The 17,615-nt window shown below is 39.7% G+C and overlaps 1 protein-coding gene and 1 long non-coding RNA gene across 5 annotated transcripts in view; one reads left to right on the plus strand and one right to left on the minus strand.

Moving 5' to 3' along the window:
* celf1 (cugbp, Elav-like family member 1) overlaps positions 1-17,615 on the plus strand; it is a 65,191-nt gene that overhangs the window by 45,931 nt on the left and 1,645 nt on the right. For 2 of the 4 annotated variants that reach the window (XM_041984707.1, XM_041984690.1), the window contains exons 9-11: positions 3,711-3,827; positions 7,125-7,310; positions 8,286-8,429. In XM_041984707.1, coding sequence (XP_041840641.1) covers positions 3,711-3,827; positions 7,125-7,310; positions 8,286-8,429 — 447 coding nt within the window. The remainder of the gene's footprint in view (positions 1-3,710; positions 3,828-7,124; positions 7,311-8,285; positions 8,430-17,615) is intronic. The other 2 variants (XM_041984684.1, XM_041984701.1) reach the window with 1 other exon arrangement.
* On the minus strand, positions 198-16,032 carry LOC121639572. The gene is made up of 3 exons (XR_006010202.1): positions 15,795-16,032; positions 4,177-4,180; positions 198-207 (listed from the first exon to the last, which is right to left on the minus strand). It is a non-coding gene; the product is annotated as an uncharacterized LOC121639572 (long non-coding RNA).

Consider the following 17,615-nt stretch of genomic DNA (forward strand, 5'->3'; position numbering starts at 1 on the left):
TAGTCCTGGTTAAAACTCTAGCAGCAGCGTTCAGTATGAGCTGCAGATGTTTAATGCTCTTTTTAGGAAGTCCTGTTAAAAGACCATTACAGTAATCCAGCCTACTGGAGATGAATGCATGAAGGAGTTTCTCTTGGTCTTTCTGGGAGACTAAACTTTTAATTCTGTTGATGTTTCTGAGCTGGTAAAAAGCTGTCTTAGTTACAACTTCTATGTGGCTGCTGAAAGTCAGATCTGAGTCTATCAATACTCATAGGTTACGAACTTGGTCTGTGATTTCTCCAGTGTGGGGGAAACAGCCCCCGGTGCTCTGATGACCACTGGTACTACTGTTGCCTTCACCTTCCAGGCTTTCTCCAACTCTTCCTGGAGTCCTTGGTATTTCTCCAGTTTGTTCCTTTTTCTGGTCTGGTTAGTTGGCCACCACCATTTTGTCGGTCTGTATCTGGAAGTCCCACATGATCTTAGCCCTCTCATTCTCCACCACCTTGGGAGGTGTTTCCCATTGTGACCTAGGAGTCTCCAGTTCATATTCTGCACAGATATTACTATGTCTGCTACCTGGTTATGGCAGTCTATGTATTCTTTGCCTGTCAGTATCTTACACCCTGCTGTTATGTACTGGATTGGTTCAGGGGCATTGAACAGCCTGCACCTAGGGTCCTCCCTGGTGTGGAAGATCTGGGCCTCGATTGCCCTGGTACTCAAGACTTGCTCCTGTGCTGTCATGATAAGCACCTCTGTGTTGTCCTTCAGTCCAGTCCTCTCTAGCCATTGGTAGGACTTTCTGTCGGTGGTACATCCCATGCAGGGGCTGGTCCTCCCATGATGGTTTCTCAATTTCATTCTCCTCCAGGTTCCATTGCCTGAGGCACTCACTGCTTCATCTCTTGGGGCCATCATCCTGATGCATTCATGAAACTTGGATGTTTCATCATGGATAGAGGCCCTGATGCTCACCAGTCCTCTGCCTCCCTCTTTGTACTTAGTGTATAGCCTCTGAATACTGGATTTGGAGTGGAACCCTCCATACATGGTGAACAGCTTCTGTGTTTTAACATCTGTGGTCTGAAATTCCTCCTTTGGCCAGCTTTTTATCCCAGGAGGCTATCTGATCACTGGCAGGGCATAGCTGTTAATTTCACTGATCTTTTTCTTGTCATTAAGCTGACTTCTCAGGACTTGCCTTATTCATAGCAAGTATTTGACTGTGGCAGCTTTCCTTGTGGCTTCTTCATGGGGCCTCTGTATGCCATCAGTATGGACTTCTATCCCTCTCTTTGTTACAATTCTGCTACATATTTCCAGTCCAAATGACATTTCGATGTCCTTGCTGTAGATCCTGGTGGTGTCGATCAGTGAGTCAATATCTCGCTCACTCTCAGTGTACAGCTTGATGTCATCCATGTAGAGGAGGTGACTGATGGTGGCCCCATTCTTGAGTCGGTAGCCATAGCCAGACTTATTGATTAATTGGCTGAGAAAGTTCAGGCCGATGCAGAACAGCAGCGAGAACAAAGCATCTCCTTGGTATATAGTAAATATGAAGGAGACTTGTGTATTTGGTTTGAAGTTGGTCTCAAGGGTTGTCTGCCACAGCCTTATTGAGTTTGCAATGAAGGCTACTACCCCTCCTTTCTACCGGGTGCCACGGTTTTGTTCCGACTTCAATGGTGCGGCAATCTATACCAGGAGCATGCCAGGTGTGAATCGCCCGCAAGGGCAGTCCACTAGCAGGATTCGCAAGGATTCCGAATCTTATGATTCTCCCCTTCCAGGATAAACGTTTCGTTGTCTATGATGACAAAAAAACACACTGAAACACATGTGCCCCCTTATCTTAGCTGCTATGATGCCTAACTGGAGCTTCCATGTTGTGGAGAGACAGGTTATTGGCTCATAGTTGGATGGGACTGTTCCCTTCTTGGGATCTTTCAGCATCAGGACTGTCTGTCCCTTGGTCGGCCATTCAGGCTGGGTGTGGTATTACCCTGCCTCCGGGAGTACACTTTAGCTGGGTTGGTGGAGAACAGGTATTTTATTTTCCTAGCAGCTATTTCTCTAGCTATCTCTTCAGTCATGCAGCCAATGCTTGGAGTCTTTGTTTGGCAGTTTCCAGAGCCTCAGGTATGGACATCTGGCTGTACATCTTGAGTACCCCTTTTGTGGTTGTACCCTTCTGGAGTTCTGACAGTTGACCAACTTCCTTCTGAGTTGCCTTGATTTGGGCTTCCAACCTCCTCCTCCATGGTGCCTCCCTCTTGCTCTTCATATTGATGTTATGTTGACCAAGCATCTCCAGGATCACTGTTGCTGCACTGTGTTCAGTGATGGGTGCAGTAGGTATTGTTCTTCGTGCTGCATTCACATCAGTTAGAATACTTCCTTGTGGTACTTCACTCATTCTTGCTAGTTGGTATTGGGGTTGACAGGCTCTTATCTTTGTCATGATCTTATCCCTGAGGTCAGTTACTCTCTCATTCATCTCATTCATATTTAAGTATTTTTTTTTCTATTTTACTTGTCTCGAAACGAGTTTTATTTAACTGGCTGGGGGGAAATGGCTCTTTGGATTGTAAAGGTTGCAGATCCCTTCACTAAAGGCATAAACATATTTAGCAGCAATTTTCTCTTTAAACAACAACAGTTAACATGTTTCTTAATATATATATGAAATCAAATATTTATGACAAAGAAGGAGGAAAAGTCAGCAGACAGAAAGCAGGATAAGAATCTCACAGCTTTTAGATGGTGAAGAGAGATAAATATTTACACTATGCACAATAACCTCCATCCATGCACCATTTGTGGTTCGTTATCCAGATTACTTGCCTATAAATTCTCTTACTTCGAATTTTTAGCTTGACTATTTAGCTTAACCTTTTGTGCCTGCACCCTTCGCTACCAGGACGGTGCAGGCGCAACAATTCAAATATTTAATCGCGATTAATCACATGAAATGTTGCTGGTATATTTTGCACATATGTGTGTGTGTGTGTGTGTATATATATATATATATATATATGTTGCATATTGACATATGCAATTGTCTGTACTGCAGCAGATTGTAATGCATTCTCTGAAATTGTTTTATTCTGGTATTGCACAGTGTAGTTCTGCCTGCATGTTGTCTCACTACTGCCACAGATGTTTACAAGCAAACTTTGAAAGTAAAAAGCTTTTTTGAACTGTCAGCTGTGTCAAACATGGCTCATGATCATCTCAGTCCACCACTGCACACTTGTACACACGCACCCACACACTCACACTAATGTACACTGTAAAATCCCAGATGAGGTATGTCATAGGTAATACTATAAACAAAATAAGAACATGTAATGTCTGATGTAGCAGTGACAGTGAGACACTTATCCTTCCATTTCATCGTCCCCAAAGCTCTGGTTTTAGTTTCTGTTCTCACCTGTTTGGTTTGGGACTCAATATGTAAAATTTAGAAAAAAAACAATCAGACACTGCAATGACATCTGCTTTTTTCATTGATGCACCAGGAATAGAGCTAACTTTTCTTCATAGAAGTTTATTCAAATTAGTCCAAAAATGACCAAGGAGGGGCGTCATGAGGCTGATTGACAGGAAACAAAACTTTCCTTGTTGTTCCACCCTGTCCATTATACTGTTTTGAATACAAACATATTGTATATTGTTGTAATTATACAATATGTTTACAATAACAGTATATGTTCCCAAAGCAGGTTCTCCCCCCACCTCGAACAGCAACTCTTCAATGAACCCCATGGCTCCTCTGGGGGCCCTTCAATCTCTGGCTGCTTCCGCTGGAGCTGGGATCAACATGGGCTCTTTGGCAGGTAAAAACCTGCACAACCACAACCACATAAGAGCTTTTACCTAATTTTTGTTTTAAAATGAAAAAAAAAAAAAAATTAAACACGGGGCATTTCTTCTTTTAACGGGAGAATTAACAACCATCTGACGTTGGAATCGTGTACCGCATTCTAATGTATCATGAATTCTAGCATCTCACTTTCTCAAACACGTGTTGCAACAATGGTAGCTGTCATATCTCCAAAGGCCTCAACAACATTGATGAAAGCATATCATCCGATAATTAATGGAGTGTTCGCTATGTTACACACAATAAAATTACTTCTGAAGCTGAACGTTGACTTTATTCACAACACAGTTCGCCTACTTTACTTTACTTCACATACCAACAACTGGACTTCCACCCACCTTCTTCACAATAAGAGTATACTTATGTGAGCAGGCCACCATGAAACAAATACAGAAGTATTAACCGGTAACACAGTTACTGTATTTCAAACTTAACACAATCAGGTAAAGAAGTTCCCCCTGGATAATAATTGGTCAGGGGGAAAACATCAGGTGGATGGAAATTCACTGTCAGACATGGTTCCTCTGTGTCTAGAAGAAAGAATGGTTCTCAAGGGGGGATTTTAATTGTTACGTAACAGCAAGCATTTTGCATCAAGTTTAAAGCTGTAATTATCAAATTAATAACACACTGGGAGGGGAGTTAATGGGACAGTGAATGCAACTGTGAATTCAGATCATAATCAAATTGTTAAATAGGTGAAAATGTATTTTATCCATTTCTGATAGCACTTCCAGGTGGTGGGTATACTGCATGAAAACGTCTGAATTAGGAACCCATTCAATGCGAACGCCTCACTGGTTGTGTAGCGTCCTATTATACTTCTTGTTATTACCAATATTAGTGGTGAAGTGATGTTAGGAGAATAAAATGATAACATAAATAAAAGGAAACAGTCCACTTTTGTAGTGTACCATAGATAAATCTTTCTTTTTCTCTTTCTTTCTTTCTCTTTCAATTTTTCTGAGTTGTTTAAAAAAAAATAAATAAATAAATTAAAGTCCTGCAGGCAACATGACAGATCGGCTCCGGTGACTTGGACACTGATTGGCTCAGAATATCATAGGGATATGTATGAATATTCGTGCATTATATTTCGGAAGAAATCACGCAAACCATTCGTGAGAGCAGCCTAAATGCTTATTTAATATTCAATTCGGGCACCCTAATTCTGCCCTACCCAAACCATACTGTCTTTATCCCCCTTTCCACCAAAAACCTTGGCACATTTCCATTATTACCTGCATAAGAAATTTTCCCTGACCCACAAACGTTGCCTGTAAAACTTCTCAGATTTCCCAGTATACTTGAAGGGCGGGGCAGTGGCTGAAGAAGGACTATGGAACACATACTTCTGCATATAAGCCAGTGTGCAACTGCTCGCATGTTTATTTTACTTTTACAAACTTAACTCTGTGTTTTGGTCATATGAAAAGTGGACAGACAACGAAATCCAGGCTGTTTTGAGTGTATTTACTGAGAATGAAACTCAGCACGACTTTGAACCGGCAAGTAAAAAAGTGTATAAATAACCGACGAGCTGGTAGAGATGAACACAGAGACAGAAATTCAAGAAAAATTAGATAATGTGAGACTAGATTAAGGCAGTTGAAAAAAGGTATCAATCCAATACCTAGTAAATCCAGGGCAAGTATTGCAGATATTGATACTTTTAGCTTGAAATTTCACAATCATTTAATGATTTTGCCTTTAGTTATTGATCATGATTATAATCAAAACAAAACACAATACAAAGATTATTTCAAATGAAACATGAAACATGGCAGAACTGATAAATTATTTAAGCTCCTTTTTTATCATTGCGAGCACTGTGTGTTGCCTTCAGCAAGAAAGGCGCTCTATAAATAAAGTTTGATTTAATTTTTCTATTCTATTCACAATTGATTTGATTCTTTTGCTGGTAAACAATACTAAATAACATCAACAATCAATTACAATTACTTATTCCCTTTTTCAACGCACAAATGTTAATGAAATAAAAGATAAAGTCAACAGCTAATTCACATTCTTTGACTTTTCACCTCTAAAGCCCTCTGAAATCGAACGATGATGGTATTAGCTTTGGTATTGATACTATCAATATTTAGATTGATCCATCCGTCATGAACGGCGGTGGAAGTGAGGACCCAAATGCAGGTAGATTCAGTGCCGTTAAAATCAGAATCAGAATACTTTATTAATCCCTTTGGAAAAATGTTTAGTTCCAAAAACTCACAGGGAACCACACACGACAGGGAGTTAACCACAAGGATCTGACGAGGAGTACCTGAAAACCCAGGACTTAAAAACACAGAAAGACTAATTAAACACATGTGACGTGAATGAGATATCAGACAAGGTGCACTAACAAACAGAAACCAAAGAAAGACTAAACTAAGCCCTGAACACCAAAATCCAAGAACAAAAACTAGAAACATGACCAAAACTAAACACATGAAGTCAGAACAGAACCCATAAGCCATGACATCCGCCCAGCCCTAGATGAACGACCGCAACAGACCACCACCACCACCAAGTGGCATCAGCCATTAGAATAAACTTTCCAGAACAGCAGAAATTCATTCCAGGTAAAAAAAAAAAAAAAATCCTGGAAATGTCTACAGAAAACCCCCTTATGACATGAACCTGTTGATTTTATTACTCTGTCCCATGGATCCTCTCTGTGATTTGCCCACATAAACTACCACTTCCTTTCTGAAAATACCATAAAATACTATAGCATATAAATACCATAAAACACATCATGTATTTTTGGGATTTAATCTTTTGTTTGGCAAACTACTGAAGTGAAATAAAGCCATTTTCACATTTTTGTTAATTCGATTTTAACAGTTAAAAGGAAAAATGCCTCAAATTTCTGTGTTTTTTATTTTAAAACAAAAATTAAATGAACATTGTTTTTTGCTCTTTAATTCACACATTTGAATGGAAAATCTAATAAGCAAAACATACACTGACCCATGAAATCTGTGCTGTGAGATTTGACAACTTGTCTCAAAATAGGAAAAAAGAGCATTTTGTTTTGCTAATACTTCATGTTGTTGTAATTACTTGTCTATATTTTATTTAAAAAAAAACAACTAAGATTCTCTGAATTATTCTGGCAATCCTTTTTTTTGTGAAGAAAATAAACATAACTGATCTTGACATTTTTGTTGCCTGTACTGTCTGATTGTTCTTTCTAAACTTAGTTTTACTCTTTTTTATTGTTTTCTTGTAACTGATGCAGGCATGGCAGCACTTAACGGTAGTCTAGCTTCTGGAGGGCTGTCTAATGGTTCAGGTAACACCATGGAGGCACTGAGCCAGGCTTACTCAGGGATCCAGCAGTACGCCGCTGCTGCCCTCCCCAACCTGTACAACCAGAGCCTGCTGTCCCAGCAAAATGTCTCAGCTGCAGGCAGCCAAAAGGAGGGTAAGTTCTGCAGGCTGAGAGCAGAAACAAGGAGATCAGGCCTGATCTAAATGGTCACCTGTAGAAAACCAAAGTCCCTTTCATGAGCAAGGACCACACCTATACAATGTAAGCTTAAATGATTTACTGAATGTTAAAGGAAGAATGATGTGAAATAGGCATCTGGGGTGGCGTTGGGCAAACCGGATAGGGAGACTCAAAGTTGGGAGGTGTCCTCTCAGTTTCTTCTTGTGACCAGGCTTATGGAACAAGGAAGAAGGACAGAGTTTTGATGGATGTAGGAAGAAGAGATAAGGGAGATGAAAGGGGGTAAAAGACGGGAAACAGGGATGGAGCGATTAGGAGAGAAACGGCAGGAGAATGGAAGGTTGGATGAGGGGATGATGGATGAAAGAAGGAGGGAAGACAGAATGGAAGATGATGAGAACAGGGATGGGTGAGAAAACAGAGTTGAGGAGGTGAAGTGAGTATAAGGAGGTTCACCAGGTGATCAGAGGTATGGAAGAGGCATGGCCCTGGTACTAAGTTAATAGCATCTTTTATTTAGACAGTATTTCCTCTGAAAAACAAAAATAAACTTATGATACTGAAAGGGCATAAAAATGAACTCATGATCCACCTCATGAAGTTAAAGAGAGCGGATGTGTTTTGTACATTTTTCATTATGATAGAATGACTCCTTTCCTTTTTGGAAAAAATGTGACTAATCTAAACTGGTAAACTGATTTAATCAAACAAGATAATAAGCTTATTGCACTGTTAACAGTATTTTATCTGCTCAGATTAAAGGGGGGATTCGAGAGTTAAAGGGACATACACCCTATTTGATCTGTATAAAAAAATAAAACACAAAAAATGTCCCAAAACTAGTTGATAAATCAAAGAGTGTAAGACTCTGCAGGGAATTGAGTAATAAACTGTGACGATGTGAATGACCGTGTTAAGTGTTTAATGAGGTAATTCATTGATTGACAGGTCCAGAGGGTGCAAACCTGTTCATTTACCACCTGCCGCAGGAGTTTGGAGACCAGGACCTGCTGCAGATGTTTTTGCCTTTTGGAAATGTGATCTCTGCCAAAGTTTTCATAGACAAACAGACAAACCTCAGCAAGTGTTTTGGTGAGTTCATATTAAATACTACTATTGGTTTATTTACAATTAATAAATAAATATATATATATATACATACACATATATATATATTCCTGTTTAGCTGTAAATTATTTGCTATCAGCTTTAGCAATAACACCACACAGCTCTCCTACTTCCAGCAGAGTCCCATGTCTGCTTCACTACTACTGGGTAAAATGAAGGAAGCAAAGCCTGAAGCTAGCTGCTGCTTCACCCAGGAATAATCCCTGCATCCTGACCGCGGTGTGGAAGCTGTTTCTGTCGGAGTTTTCACGGATAGTGGAGGCAACAGACCAGAGCAGCACTGTTACTAAACCCTCACAGAAATGTTGTTCCAGGCGCAAAAAGACCAGATGGAAAGATGAGGAAAATAACCGGTGTTGTTTTTGCTGAATGCTCCTGTGGGTACGTGTTTAGCTCACGTAGCTTAGTGGGCGGCCCTTAAAGCAAGCCTCATCATCTTGACCCACCTTCTTATCTACCTGCTGAAGAATAAAGGACACCAGAGCCTGTTAAAAGTTAAGGCTGGGCACGTTAACGTGTTATTTCATCAACACATTAATTGATTAACACCATTAATTGTTTTTTTATCATGCGTTAATGCATAAAGTCATGCAAATGGGCAGTACCACAAGTAAAAACTGGCCCTTGGACCTCAGCGCTTGCACCAGAGTATAAATTTTGATGAGGTCCATGATGTATGGTGAGTGATGGGGCAAGTCCATGTAAAACCTTAAAAACAAATAATAAAATCTTAAAATCAATCCTAAAATTAACATTCTGAACTTTCCTGAAAAATACATAAATGGGCAAGTGAAGGAGGGGGTGGATGATTGACACCCATCAAACTCCAAGCTGCCTGTAGCTAAGAGCTAACCAAGCTAACCTGGAGCTAACGGTAGCTAACCAGCTAACGGAGGTAGGCGGGCTAAAGCTAAGGCGCACTGTTAGCCGGCTAAAAACCGTGTTTGTGCTGCACTCTCCCTTCTTGCTGCGGATTTTCGTTACCTGTCAATCAAAAGGGCACGCCCCTAATTATGTTGAATTTCAAGGTTAAATAACATCCAAACGGATGAGTTAGAAAAAAATTCATCCCCCTTACAGTTGTCATCAAGGTAAACTTGACCTATTAATCCAACAATGGATTTTTGGACCAGGATTTAAACATGTTTAATTCTGCTGTGAAGTTGGTTTGAACATGGGAGTCTATGGGGATTTGTTCTGGTTTGGAGCCAGCCCCTAGCAGGGGCCTTTTGAGCCACGACTGGCCCACCAGGTATTGATGAAAAGACGACCACACCTGAATGAAAAATAATTTTCTTATGAGACTGCTTGTACACTGCCTTGAGGATTTATATGTACTTATCTCATAAACTTAAACCAACACCATCCTCCCTGTCCCATTATTCTATACAATACTTAGCAGAAACCTGGAGATATGTAGATGATTAAAAATATAATTTTAGGAATACAGCTGAAAGTGAAACTAATAATAATAATAAAAGTAAAAGTAGCATTAAGAAACATTTATTAGTCCCTCAGTGTCGGAAATTGCTTTGTTGCAACAGGACATGTGTAGCAGAAGCACACAGGTGATATCAAAAAGAACACACACACAAAAATAATAAGTAATGATAAGTACAGTATGGTCTGACAGGTATTCAAAATAAATAAAATTACCAGATAAAATGTCTTTATACTGGAACAAATATATAAATACGGCAGCTTAGCCTCCTCACCTGCCCTGCTGGTGTTCTGCTGTGGGTGGTGATATAAGAACGCCTGTAACATGGCGACTCAGGCCGAGTAGTAGTCTATACCCCGGCTTTCTCTCTCCTGTTCTTCCATCTCCTCTCTCTCACACTCCTCCACTGGGGAGGGTGGATCAACCTGGTGTAACATATTAAGATTGACACAACTGGTTGATTTTTTGAACAGCTCACAGATAATAATGTGACCCAAAAAAGTATTTATTATATTCCTGCAGTTTAAAATGTTTCCCTATATAAAGTAGTAAAGCCTAATTAGCCTGGTTGTAGGTACATGCATCCATAAGTACATCTATTTTATCATGATGCAGTTAAATAAAAATGGTACAGAATGTAGATTTTACAGTATTTTGAAAGATTGTACTCTAAAAACTAAAAACTAACAAGCACTAATTAAAAGTTTTTAAGGAATGCACCAGTGAAAACCATCAACAGTAAATATTCTAGTAAACCCTGTAATACTGAAAAGGTTCCAGGATCTTTCAGATGCAGTCAGATTATGTCTAAAGTGGAACTGAAGGAGCTCACATGCAGCCTCATCAATGATTATAGGCTAGGATAACAACATTATTGGCTCTTGTTTGACTAACAAGTACCTGAAGTTATTTATTTATAGATTATTAAACAGTTAAACAATTTTTACTGTTAAAACTAATTCCCAGGGTCAATATGGCGACGCCATTGACATACGAAGCAGGACCAATGCATCGTCTACATACGTCTATGACAGAAACCGCCCAGCGGTAGAGGAACCTATACATGCTAGCTAACTAGCATCGTATATAGTTTACTTGTTTAGTTTTTTTTAGGTTTACTGAAATTACAGTCATAAATTGTGAAGATCGGTAAGTGATCAGTGATATCACAGATCAATAGTCCATTTGTTGCAGGGTTTGACCAGTTATTAGTGAATATGTTATCAATTAGAGTGGCACTGTGAGTTGTGATCCTGCTTGGCCTAGTGGTTGTTGGAAATAGTGCCATACTGTACATCCTATCGATAAAATCATCTGTTAGTTTGTGTTTATTTGGGTTTAGCAGGTCAATATTAAAGTCCCCACAAATAGTGTTTTATTGCTAATTCCAGCGAACAGTTTCTCCATCCATTCATTAAAGACATCCACACTAGACCCCGGTGATCTATATACACAACTCAAAATAATATTTTTTTTCTTTTCATTGCAAAGTTCAATTGTTATACATTCCATTATATTATCCAATGCTATTGACATATTCTTCAACACCAAATATCTTACTGAATTGTGCACAAACAGTGCGACCCCACCCCCTATTTTATTTTGTCTGTTTGTATAGATAAGTTCATAATCTTTAATATCAAAGTCTGATCCCTTGTCTTGATTAAACCAGGTTTCAGATATAGCTATTATACTGAAGGGATGTACAAAGCTCTGCAAATAATCTCTTATTGCACTAAAATTAGTATACATGCTTCAGCTGTTGAAATGAATAACTGACAGTTTGTTCTGTGATATAATATTACTGTTGAACTAATCATTGGTGTAGTAATGACAATTATTGCTCAGGGTTGAAAGGAAATTATTTTCAGGATCAAATTCAGCTTCGATGTCTTGTGCATTATATTCCGTATATTCAAATGAGTCCAGTTCCAATTGTTGTCGTTGACAAATTCTCTCCAGTTGATCTGTTTTGTTATTATGATTTTGTATAGTTGTATTTGATTCTTTAGACATGGTGGAGAAAATGTAAGTCGTATATTACATCATGGTTTCCTGCATTATAATTACTGATACTTGTCCAGCTCCTCAATCTTCCTCACTGCAATAGTTTTGGCCTCCTCAGCTGTTCCGTTAAATTTAATGAAGATTTTGGAGTTGGTTACCCAAGTTTGCTGAATTTTGTGTTGTTTCCTGAGATATCTTGCTCTCTTGGCTATGTCAGCATTCTGTTTTGTTTGGTGTTCCACTGAATGAAGCACTGAAGGTGCATGGATGAAAGTTATTGTGCATATTGTGAATATTTCTCTCTCCTTACCATCTAGAAGCTGTGAGATTTTAGAAGCTTTTCACCTTTTAGTTAGTAAATCTTGAAATTTTCATTCCTTCTTTGTCATAAATATTTGATATTTAGATATTTATAACAGATATTTGATGAGAAATATTTTAACTGTTACTGTTTAAAGAGAAAACTGCTGCTAAACTTGTTTATGTGTTCAGTGCAGGGGTCTGCAAACTGTACAATCCAAAGAGCCATTTTTCCAGCTAAATAAAAATCGTTTAGAGACACAAATGTTACGAGACCTTTTGGAAAAAGACCACTTAGAATTTTAATTATAAGTATTTAATTTTAATAACTTATAACGACTTGTAAAAGACCCCTGATTTAATATTTGTAAACCAAGATTTACTGCATTTTCTTCATACAGCAGTAGGCCATCTTTTAAAGGAAAAGGACATTAATCGCAACATTTCATGCAATTAACTGCAATTAAAAATGTATTCGTTGCCCAGCACTATTAAAAATATAGCAATGTAAAAAGCACTTGTTTATGGAGCACACACAATAAACAAACATCTCATGCACGTTTTACAATTTCTATGAGGAGTATTTATTTAATATGATGATGTCACAACTAATTGTTGTTTAAAGGCCTGACGAGTTGCCTTCAAAAATCACCTAAAGTCCCCCTCCCTAAGTAATGCGTTACAGTAACGATATTACTTTTTTGGGTAACGAAGTAAAGTAGTGCGTTACACTGAAAATATCGGTAATGAAATTACTTTTCTGGACTACAGTAATGTGTTTTTCTGCATTACTCGAGTCGTGTTTGCCACTGTGTAAAGTTTTGATCAGTTTTAAGTGGTACGCGCATGCTGCTGCTTGTGTGTGTGCTTGCCTGGGCACGTTGCCATAGAGATCGGTTTGCGTGACGTAGCTGGTTGTGCGCCAACTAAAGAGAAAGAAAAATTAAGCTGGAGAGTCGGAGATACGGGCTTTTGGTCAGTGGCAATATTTGCTTTATTTAGTTCAGTCCAGTTTCAGTCCAAACTTGTGGTTAAAGATCCTGCTCACTGGTCAGTGGAAGGAGTCCTTCAGCAGCCGACCCGCCTAAACAAGCAGCCGACCCGCCTAAACAAGCAGCCAACCCGCCTAAACACGCAGCCAACCTGGCAAGCTAAGCTTTTTTGCAACATTTCCTGGAGAGCAGCAGCCGGTAAGACAGGAATTAAGTTAGTTGCAGGGTTCATTGTAGGCGACATGCTCCCCCTGTCGACTATTGAATCGCCCAGGTTTAGAAAAATACTAGATAAAATGATTATGAGACGAGTGTGTCCATTTCTTCCCACAAGCAGGGATGTTGTTCTTATGGTTTTAAAGCCATTTTGTTTACAATACACAGTGAATACTATGCAGACAGGCAATGATGATTCGGCTGTGATGTTTGTCCATGTCTACACGGTGAATTAAGAAATGGTAAAGTGAGAAGTAACTAGTAAAGTAATTTCATTACAATTTACAGAAGTAATGAGTAAATAGTAACTAATTACTTTTTTAGAGTAACTATCCCAACACTGTATATCTACATGTATATGTATATATATATATATGTACATGTATATATATACATATATATATATATATATATATATATATATATATATATATATACACATAGGCAGTGGGGATCCAAAGTTTGGGCACCCCTGGTTAAAATTCATTGTAATGAACAAAAAGAACCCAACGAAAAATGGAAAAATCTCCAAAAGGCATTAAATGACAGATTAGACATTCTTATAATATGTAAAAAAAAAAGTTAGATTTCATTTCCATCATTTACACATTCAAAATAACAGACAACATAAAAAATGGCAGAGTTAATACCTTGTACCACTTCCTCTGGCAAGTATCACAGCTTGTAAATGCTTTTTGTGGCCAGCCAAGAGTCTTTCAATTGTTGTTTGAGGTATCCTTGCCCATTCTTCCTTACAAAAGTCTTCCAGTTCTTTGATATCTCTGGGCTTTCTGTGACGCACTGCTCTTTTAAGGTCAATCCATAGATTTTCAATTATGTTGAGGTCAGGAGATTGTGAAGGCCATGGTAAAACCTTCAGTTTATGCCTCTTAATGTAATCCACCGTGGATTTTAAGGTTTGTTTAGGATCATTATCCATTTGTTGAAGCCATCCTCTCTTTAACTTCAGCTTTTTTACAGATGGCATCAAGTTAGCGTCCAATATTTGCTGGAATCTTATTGAATCCATTCTTCCTTCTACTCGTGAAATGTTCCCTGTACCACTGGCTGCAATACAACCCCAAAGCATGACTGATCCACCCCCATGCTTAACAGTTAGACAGAGGTTCTTTTCATTAAATTCTGTGCCCTTTCTTCTCCAAACGTACCTTTGCTCATTCCGGCCAAAACGTTCTATTTTAACCTCATCGGTCCACAGAACTTGTTTCCAAAATGCATCAGGCTTGTCTATATGTTCATTTGCAAACTTCAAATGCGGATTTTTGTGGTAAGGACGTAGAAGAGGTTTTCTTCTGATGACTCTTCCATGAAGACCATATTTGTACAAGTATCTCTTTATAGTGGATTAGTGTACCACAACTCCAGTGTTTGCCAGATCTTCCTGGAGGGATCATGCAGTCAAACGTGGGCTTTGACTTGCATTTCTCACAATTCTGCAAGCTGTTCTGTCTGATAATTTTCTTGGTCTTCCAGATCTTGCTTTAACTTCCACTGTTCCTGATGACTGCCATGTCTTAATTATATTCCGAACAGAGGATATTGGCATCTGAAAACGTTTGCTATCTTCTTATAGCCTTCTCCTGCTTTGTGAGTGTCAACTATTCTCAGTTTCGGTGTTCTAGACAACTGCTTAGAGGAACCCATGGTGCTAATTGTTGGGGCAAGGTCAGATGAGTCTGGGCATTTAAAACCTTTGAGATTGATATCACCTGGTCTTTCCAGACGATGATTGAGAACAATCCACAACACTGTCAGGACTCAGCTGTCCAAATTGGGCAGTACAAGGCATTAACTCTGCAGGGTGCCCAAAGTTTTGATTTTGAAAATGTAAATGATGGAAATAAAATCTAACTTTTTTTGATATATAAGAATGTCAAATCTGTCATTTGATGCCTTTTGGAGATTTTTCCTTATTTCCTTGGCTTCTTTTTGCACATTACAATGAATTTTAACCAGGGATGCCCAAACTTTGGATCCCCACTGTACATACCAACTTAACAGACCAACTCAAATTCAGAAATTCAGGTGCCCCTCAGGGTATGGTGCTCTCTCCCTTCCTCTTCACTCTCTACACTTCGGACTTACAATAACACACACTGCCACATCCAGAAGTTCTCCGATGACATAGTCGTTGTTGGCTGTGTTTCTGAGGGGGACGATCTGGAGTACAGGACAGTCATCAGGGACTTTGTCAGCTGGAGTGAGCGTAACCAGCTTCAGCTAAATACCAGCAAGACAAAGGAGATGATTGTGGACTTCCAGAGGAAAGCATCCTCTCTCACACAGGTGAACATCCAGGGATCGGACATAGAGGTGGTGGAGAACTATAAATTCCTGTGTGTTCACCTAAACAACAAACTGGACTGGTCTACAAACACCCACGCCCTCTACAAGAAAGGCCAGAGTCGCCTCCACCTGCTGAGGAGACTGAGGTCCTTCGGAGTGTGTGGGACTCTCCTTAGGACTTTTTATGACTCTGTGGTGGCCTCAGCCATATTCTATGCTGTGGTCTGCTGGAGAGGGAGCAGCACAGACAGGGACAGGAGCAGGATCAATAAACTGATCAGGAGAGCGAGCTCTGTCCTGGATTGTCCTCTGGACTCCGTAGAGGACAATCAGGAGAGCGAGCTCTGTCCTGGATTGTCCTCTGGACTCCGTAGAGGACAATCAGGAGAGCGAGCTCTGTCCTGGATTGTCCTCTGGACTCCGTAGAGGAAGTGGGGGAGAGAAGGATGTTAGCCAAACTGACATCCATTATGAGCAACACCTCTCACCCCCTACATTACACTGTGGGGTCCCTGAGCAGCTCCTTCAGCAGCAGACTGCTACACCCACGGTGTAAAAAAGAGAGGCTCCGCATGTCTTTCATCCCAACTGCTGTCAGACTCTACAACAATCTGTAACACCTGAATCAGGCTGTCATGTTGTAGTCTGTTTACACTGTTTACACAGTCATTTATATTGTCACCTTATACTGTTATTGTTTTTATGTTTATTGTGTTATATTTAATTCTTAAGTTTATCTATTTATTTCTTTTTTTCACTTTCTCTGCTTTGCTGCTGTAATAAGTGAATTTCCCCGTCCGTGGGATCAATAAAGTTTAATCTAATCTAAACACAACAAAGGGCACCACCACCACCAGGGCCACCAATCCATCACTGTAGGCTCAGCACCTGTGGGAAAAAAGAAAAATTAAGAAGAAAGTCGACTTCAAAATAAAACAAATTTTTTTGGGGAAACACTAATCTAAACAAAATATATCCAACTGATAAAACTCCCACTACTCAGGCACACACACGCGCACACAAACATTAAAATGGCAGATTGCCGCTATGGCAGAAGTCACGCTGGCGACCAGGTGACCGTGTCTGTGTCACCACGAATAATCAGAAAGTCTTTCAAACAAAGCAAGACTTATCCAAAGCAAACATCCACCAAACCCGAGTGTTTAGCAACAAAGATCCTCCCCAAGCAAAGCAGTGGTCTTCTGCAGGAAGAGATCCGGCGCTGCACGGCTAAGCCGTAGCCCAGTCAGGCGACCCGGGACTGCACAGCATGACACGGAGCGATCAGCGGACAGTTGCGTGTCCACAACATGCAGCATCGATCAGCAGTTTATCAGTAATCCATGGGCTCAATGAGGAGCACACAGCTTGTAGCCACACCCACACAAGTCTCTAGAACCAAATAACCAGAGTGAGCAGCACGAGACGGACCTCTGTAAACCACATGGAGACAACATCAATGCCATGACTGTGTTGTGAAGTCCTGTAACTATTGTGCGTTAATGTTGCTGTCTTTTTTGCTGCTGTGTCATGGTAGCCATGGCATACTTGGGTTTGGTTAACTGCTCCGACACAGCTGGCTATTTGTTGATGTGTTTTGATGCCATGTAAAGCAAAACCAGTAAAAGATCATCAAATAACAGATCCGAGGTGTTAAGGTTGCACACAAACCCCTTCTTCTTACCTGTCACTATCCTCCGTTCTCTCTTTTTGCCTACTAACAAACATACTGGCATGCACCTATTGTTTGTGTTATGTTGTCTAGCTGATGTTCCTAGATTCACAAACACAGCATAAGATGTTAGTACCCTCTGTTCTTGATCACTATTTCAAGGACATTTAGGAAGTAAACAAATAAAAAGCTTCTATTTAACTTAAATATTACAT

This window comes from Melanotaenia boesemani, chromosome 1 (assembly GCF_017639745.1).
Source record: "Melanotaenia boesemani isolate fMelBoe1 chromosome 1, fMelBoe1.pri, whole genome shotgun sequence".
NCBI classification, from domain to species: Eukaryota; Metazoa; Chordata; class Actinopteri; order Atheriniformes; family Melanotaeniidae; genus Melanotaenia; species Melanotaenia boesemani.